Here is a 6,766-nt window from a genome sequence, read left to right as displayed (position 1 = left end):
CATTCAAAAATATAAAACAGTGAAGGCTTTATAAAAGTACCTACTTCTCTGCAGTGGTTCAAAAGAAGGATAATATCCGGTCAGTCTACTTTCTATAAAACATTACAATCAAGTGAGTAAGCGTCTCAGAATGCTACAGATAGTTCATCATGTATTTACCGTCAAACAACATGCAACAAGTTCATGGATATAAAGCACTTAATGGACGTTGGACAGAAATCATTTCAGCTGGGGTTTGACAGAAGATGCGCAGAATATGTTTTAACTTCATGCACCTGTGTTGGTGTTTGGCTGTGAATATCTACTAATGTGAATCATTGTCACATTAATGATAGTTTTTAATTACATGGCGTATTAGGTCATATGCTTTGCATTTTAAAGTTTGCGTTGAGGCATTGAAGAGGTAATTTGATATCTGGGTTGATGGAATGTCTTGTTCTGGTCCATGACTGTTTGATGAAACAGCAGAACAGTTCAGCTGGTGTCGTGCGTTGATTATTTATGGATTTTCCTGAACCCACATTTTCCCTCATTCTGCTGTGGCACAGTCAGGTAAAAGTCTGTAAACGGTTGGAAATCTTAAATGTTGGCCCTCATCTCTCCTTGAATCCTGTGGACTATGTGTGTCAGGTCCAGACTCTCCGTCAGGGTCTTCAGGAGCATTTCGTCATTCAGTACTCCCTCCATGAACTCGTCATAGGACAGTTCACCTGGAAAGCAGACAAACAGACACACTCAGCACCAGTCCTTCAGTTTAAACTTGTTTAGTCTAAAAATATCTCCTGTGAAGATCAGTTTTCTGCTGTCCAAATCACAAACTCTCAGTCAATCATGAGATAGTGATCTATTGTCGGAGTCTGGGGGTCTTACCGTCTCCATTGATGTCAATCTTGTCAAACACCATGTTGGCAAAGTCCTCTGCGGACATCTCATGAGGGACTCCATTGATCGCTCGAATGGACTGAACATGACACAGAAAGAGAAGTTAAAAGCTGACTGGTGTATTGTTGCACTCTTCAACCAGCAGATGTCACCTAAATGTCAGCTGTGTGCCTCAGGTCTCAGTCTGGTCTCAGCCTCAGGTGAGATTTCCCCTGCTATGTGTCTGTGCATCTCACTGAGAGCTGGGTGGTCTCTGCAGGTTGTTTCAGGACAGCCCTGTTGGATTTTCTACAATCTCTCACTAAGCCCCTGGTTGAGCTCTGACCTGACATGGAGGCTCATTATCAGTACCTTAATGATCTGCAGCAGCTCCTCACGGTCGATGCAGCCACTCCCATCGATATCATACAGTTTGAAATACCAGCGGAGCTTCTTCTGCACTCCTCCCTTCAGCACCAGACTCAGAGCGGCCACATACTCCATGAAGTCGATGTATCCATCCTGCACAGGGAAAAGACTCAGATATGCAGCAGTATATTACTGTCACACACATTACAAGGCTATTTTTTTAGAATTTATTTGAATGCTTCTTTTGCCAATCTTGCTGATCTACAAAACCCAAGAAGTGATGCAGTCACAGCTACAAAAAATGAATATATGTTTGACAGAGGAGAAAAAATCAGTCCCAATAACCAACCATCCATCTGCCTCTAGTTCCCATGTGTGCATAAAGAGGCTGCACCCGCTGTGTTTATGATTGTAGGTCAGCTGGGTTAGTGGTGTTGGTGGGATAAGCTCCCTCACTAATAGAGGGAGCTTATGAGCAGAAATAACCTTCCTCTGGTGTAAAACACTGATGCAGGAATGTGTAGTTTTTGTTTTAAATGGAGCTGAACATGATTTCGTTTTTTGGTCATATAATTCTGCTCATATAAGTTTACTTTATCCATTAGACGACAGACAGAAAATAGCACATAAGTGGTGGAAACCTTAAGTATATGCAATTAATCATATATTGATACAACAGACAGAAAATGCACTTATGACCAGTGGGCTGCAACATGTAGGTGCAACTTTGTTGGTCTTTGTCATTAACCTCTCAAACAAATGCTTTAATTGCTTCAACAACAACAGGTTGGTTTATTTCCTCTTTTATTCCTCCTTTCTAAATAAACACATATGTTTTGATGATTATTATAATTTATATTTTTTGAAACAGTAGATGTAGCTTTTTTTTCACTATTCTATTTTTATTATGTTTATTAGAAGTATATAATTTGGCATAATCATATTGATATTATGTTATTATATATTATATTATGTAAGTACTTCAAATAAACCAGCTTCCTTTCCTGTTTTTGTGCAATTTCTTATATTTCTTATATTATATTAATAAAACATAAAAAACTTCATTTTCTTACGTCATTCATGTCGAACGTCGTGAACATGGTCTCAATGTAGGCGTTTGATGTATCCGACAGATTCCTCAGGCCAAAAAACTTCTTGAACTCGTAGAAGGTGAGAAGTCCGGAGGGGCACTCTGTCATGAATTTTCTGTACCACTGATGACTCTCACACGCTTGTAGTTCTTCCACTGAGGAGCTGTTACAGTTTCCCATGTCGGTCAGTCAAAATATATATGTAAAATATCCAATAGACACCATAGCCAGGATGTGCTGCAAGCACGCAGGCATGGCACACAAGTATGCAGACTGAAAAGTGTCTGCAAGCAGCAGTGTGTGTGTGTGTGTGTGTGTGTGTGTGTGTATATGTGTGTATATGTGTGTGTTTGTGTATATATGTGTGTGTGTGTGTGTGTGCGTGTATGTGTGTGTGTGTGTGTGCTAATCAGCTCTCTGTGCGTCTGTGTGAAAAGCTTTTTCATTTTAATCCACTTTGCTTGCCAGCGAATACTTAACTAATCAAAGAGAGCTAACAGCAGAGACTAATCTTTGTGCACAGGATGACAACAAATGACTAAAAAGTCATATTGGCACATATTAGATATCAAAGTAAGACTAACAGAATCCTGTCTATGTTGTGATTATAAAACTGTCTATAAATATAATTTGTAAACCGCGATAAATCAGAAATGATGACTGGTTTATTGGTTTTAATGATGATAATACCATTTTTTTATGTTACTCTGTGCTTTCCATGAAAATAAAAAAATAAGGTTCTTTTCCGTCACTGTTGTGGTTTTTAATGTCACGACAGGTGAAATATGGAGTTTACTGCACTTCAGAGGGCCTTGGTGCCATTCAAACAATACTACTTACCTGGAGCTTCTCTGTTACTCCACACAGTGACATGAACTGTAAGTGGCGTCTCTGGGAAAAAGAAAAGTAAACACAGCGGGACATTTAGTCACATGAGGGGGAAGGATAAAGCTGAAACTGCAGCATTAACCTTTTTCAAAATCAGAAATAGAAGTTCATGCATACAGTTCAAATACAATGTATGAAGACTAACCTGAGTGACAATGATTCATATTTAAAGTAGGCCACGGTATCACAGCCATGTTCATTAATATCCTTCACTTAAGTGCTCTCTCAGCTTACCCATGTCTCACAGGAGGAACAACAGTCACTGGGTTATTTAGACCATCTTAAAGCTCCTCCATCTGCTGTCAGACAGCCTGCGATGGGTCGCTGCTCTGTCTGGCTGGACATGGCAATCATTTGATTCCATTCTTGAAATTCAAATCTGATGTAAGAGTGCATAATTAAGGATCAGTTCTCCAACTATATGCATTTAGTTCTTGGCTTTATTTTCCCTGATCTGAAGATCTTCACTTTCATCAGCAAATATAAAATGTGAAAAAAAAGTTCAATTCATTTCTTAAATGGTTGATATCAGAGAGACAATGCACAATGAGGTGTCTAAAAAAGAATATGAAATTAAAACAATTATTGAGACAGTTTATAAATTTGCAGATTAACAATACAAAGGCAATATTAATGTTGGTTAAAAAAAAGTCATTATGCAACACTATCATGTCCTTGCACAGGCCAGAATCTATATATGATTTGTGGTTACAATTACATGGGAACAAATGGGAAGAAAGCAGAAGTTAATCAGAGAAAATGTTATATATTATCACCTGTATTGATACAATCTCCCATCACGCTGCCATGTTTCAATAAAACATCATAAAGATTTATCAGCTGTGTAAAGGGGCTTTATTTATGTAACCATAAATAGATAAAAGAAATGTCTTCACCACAGCCTCTCACCTAATCAGCATATCTGGCAATAAGATACTAAAAAAGTGAGTGTTGCAGGATAACCCTGAGTACAGAGCTGAGCTGCATGATCAGCACCTTCAGGCAGTCAAAGTAATAAAGTTCTTCCCAGAACATTCTTGACATTTCAGCCAGCATCAGACGGCACGATGATAGATTCCCACCGAGGACAGAGGAACTGGATGGACCAGTCTGGTTTGTTTCCAGGACGACTGAAGTTTTAGGTGCGACAGACACACTTGACAGAAACGCAGTGATTGTAGCCAAGAAAGAAAAAAGTCATCCTTCATTAAGCATTAGGTTTTAAATTGTTAGATTATTATTATGGTATTAGTGGTGGTATTTATCAAATACTGTGAATTGCCTAATGCAGTGTTTATAATAGGTTTTTAGAAGTTACAGCTTTATAATGAGATAAGTGAAATAAAAAGTTTCCCACATATCACAGTATGGAAAGTAAAAGTACAAGAGAACTGAACCGGTACCTCAGTAAATGTGCTTTCCAGTGCTCACACTGGTGTCAGGTGTAAACAGACACGGCTCCGAGGCCTCAAAGACCCAGAGCTCTCCATTTAGATCAGCTGTACAGTGGGTGAACGCTGCTGTAGGGTCACTGACAGGGATCAGCTCAGCCTGTGCTTTAGAGGATTCATGATCCTCTTTAGACAAGCAGGGCCTTCAGCATCATCTTTACTGTTATCCCCTGCTTACATCCGTCACATGCTCCACCATCCTTATGTAAATATGGAATACCTATTCGGCGACACAGATTTGTAATAAAGATTAAAAAATGTGTACATCTCAATCATTAACTGGAATGGGCCTCAGTAGAGCACATTCCTCCGCCAAGGCCCAACAGTCAAATTCAACCAAGCTGCACCACTTTCACACACTTATAGATATCAGCTCAATTTTCATCAGGAAACACGATTTATTCCCTCGGAAATTATGACAATTATAACAAATCCTGGAACTGCCCCCTGATCTGGTTCTGGACCAACATGTAATGGGTTCTTATGTGACACATAACACATCCCTCCATTAAGTTTCATGGTAATCCATCCAGTAGTTTTATGTAGTGCTATAACAAACAATCAAACACAGATGAAAACATAACCTACTTGGCAGAGGTGAACAAATATCAATAGCTGTATAGATGAGATGGGAAGTATTTGTCTTTGAGTTACACGTCTTTTGGTCTTCGGGCTCTGAGCTGTACTTTGAAATAAAAGTAGAGGTACAACATTGAAGTACTAACTCAACTAATTGGAGCAGATTTACATCAACATATAAAGAGCTGTGTGGAAGATATAACACTTTAAACACATTGGGCCCAAACTATAAGGGTTCAAAGGTTATAGGACAAATGCACATTTAGTAAAAAATCCCTTGTAGTGGGGACTCTCTGTCAATCAAAGATATTCCGCCTCTACCGCTCCCTGAATAGCTCTAGCGTGTTTGTGATTGTTATCCTGTTTAATGATAGATGTTGTCCAATGAGTTTTGAAGCATTTGGCTGAGTCTGAGCTCCCAGAATGCTCCTGTATGTTTCTTCATTCTAGATTCCACCACAGACTGGTGGCTCTGTTTTCCTCAAATTCCTCTTTTTATCATTTTGATAGTTTGACTTCAGTTTCATTAGTAGCTTCTTTTATTTGTAGTAAACTGCAGCCTAGCCTTCCCGTTTCTGAGGTTTAACAGAGATTTGCATATTGTGGTTGTGGTCATGAATTTTTGTCTTGATAGTTGGCAAGGAAACATGGAAACCTAGCAGTAGGTTACCATACAATAAAAATACTGTAACACAAATAGTTCTAAATTAGATAATTACCTAAGTAAATGTATGCAGACATTATCATCAAACATACTTGAAAAATACCCTGAGTACCATCCTAGTTTTAACTACATGACGTAATTTAGCACAGATAGAAATACTCCCATCAGAGCTGTATTGAAGAGCAGAACTTTCCACCACAAGTTTTGAATAGTTATATAAAAATAGCCTTTATGATAAGGCTTGCCTATTTGTGATAATGACACATTTACAGCCACAATACCAAATAAACCAACTCATATCATGTCAGCATCTCACTTCCTGTTGAAAGACACAACACAGACAACCTACGTCAAATATCAAGGTGCTAAAAAACTTGAACATCTACCTACTAATTCCACAGACGTCTGTCTGTCTGTCTGTGGAATGCATATAACCTTGAGCCATTCAGTGTCTGAAGTGATGATGATGAGGATGAGGATGAGGATGAGGATGAGGATGATGAGGATGATGATGAGGATGATGATGATGATGATGATGATGATGAGGATGAGGATGAGGATGAGAATGGGGATCACAGCCTCATTTCCTCAGCACAGTGAGCAGACACAGTATCTTAAATTAAACAAATGAGCTGGTGAGGTGTGTGCTGGAATGTGGCTGAAGAGACGTAGAGGGAGTGACCACACACACACACACACACACACACACACACAGGAGAGGCCTCACCTGTGGGGAGTGAACACACACACACACACACACACACACACACACACACACACACACACACACACACACACACACACACACACACAGAGGAGGCCTCACCTGTTGGGAGTGAACACACACACACACACACACACAC

At 39.3% G+C, this 6,766-nt stretch overlaps 1 protein-coding gene across 1 annotated transcript; it reads right to left on the bottom strand.

Moving 5' to 3' along the window:
• Positions 1 to 263: 263 nt before the first annotated feature.
• guca1ab.2 (guanylate cyclase activator 1Ab.2) lies at positions 264 to 2,606 on the bottom strand. The gene is made up of 4 exons (XM_020086565.2): positions 2,304 to 2,606; positions 1,234 to 1,383; positions 871 to 961; positions 264 to 710 (listed from the first exon to the last, which is right to left on the bottom strand). The coding sequence occupies exons 1-4, from the start codon at positions 2,499 to 2,501 to the stop codon at positions 580 to 582; spliced, it is 570 nt and encodes a 189-aa protein (XP_019942124.1). The 5' UTR covers positions 2,502 to 2,606; the 3' UTR covers positions 264 to 579.
• Between the last annotated feature and the right edge of the window lie 4,160 nt (positions 2,607 to 6,766).

This window comes from Paralichthys olivaceus, chromosome 2, assembly GCF_024713975.1.
Source record: "Paralichthys olivaceus isolate ysfri-2021 chromosome 2, ASM2471397v2, whole genome shotgun sequence".
Classification (NCBI taxonomy): Eukaryota; Metazoa; Chordata; class Actinopteri; order Pleuronectiformes; family Paralichthyidae; genus Paralichthys; species Paralichthys olivaceus.
The sequence above is the reverse complement of the archived record's forward strand: the minus strand, read 5'-3'. Positions and strand labels throughout refer to the sequence as shown.

What these genes read in the sequence shown, in the direction of transcription:
- guca1ab.2 (XM_020086565.2), bottom strand. Translation starts at nt 2,501, where the DNA reads ATGGGAAACTGTAACAGCTCCTCAGTGGAAGAACTACAAGCGTGTGAG. An exon ending in AGCTGCTGCAGATCATTAAG is followed by an intron (nt 962 to 1,233) that starts GTACTGATAATG and finishes TGTCATGTTCAG; the next exon opens with TCCATTCGAGCGATCAATGG. An exon ending in GATTGACATCAATGGAGACG is followed by an intron (nt 711 to 870) that starts GTAAGACCCCCA and finishes TCTGCTTTCCAG; the next exon opens with GTGAACTGTCCTATGACGAG.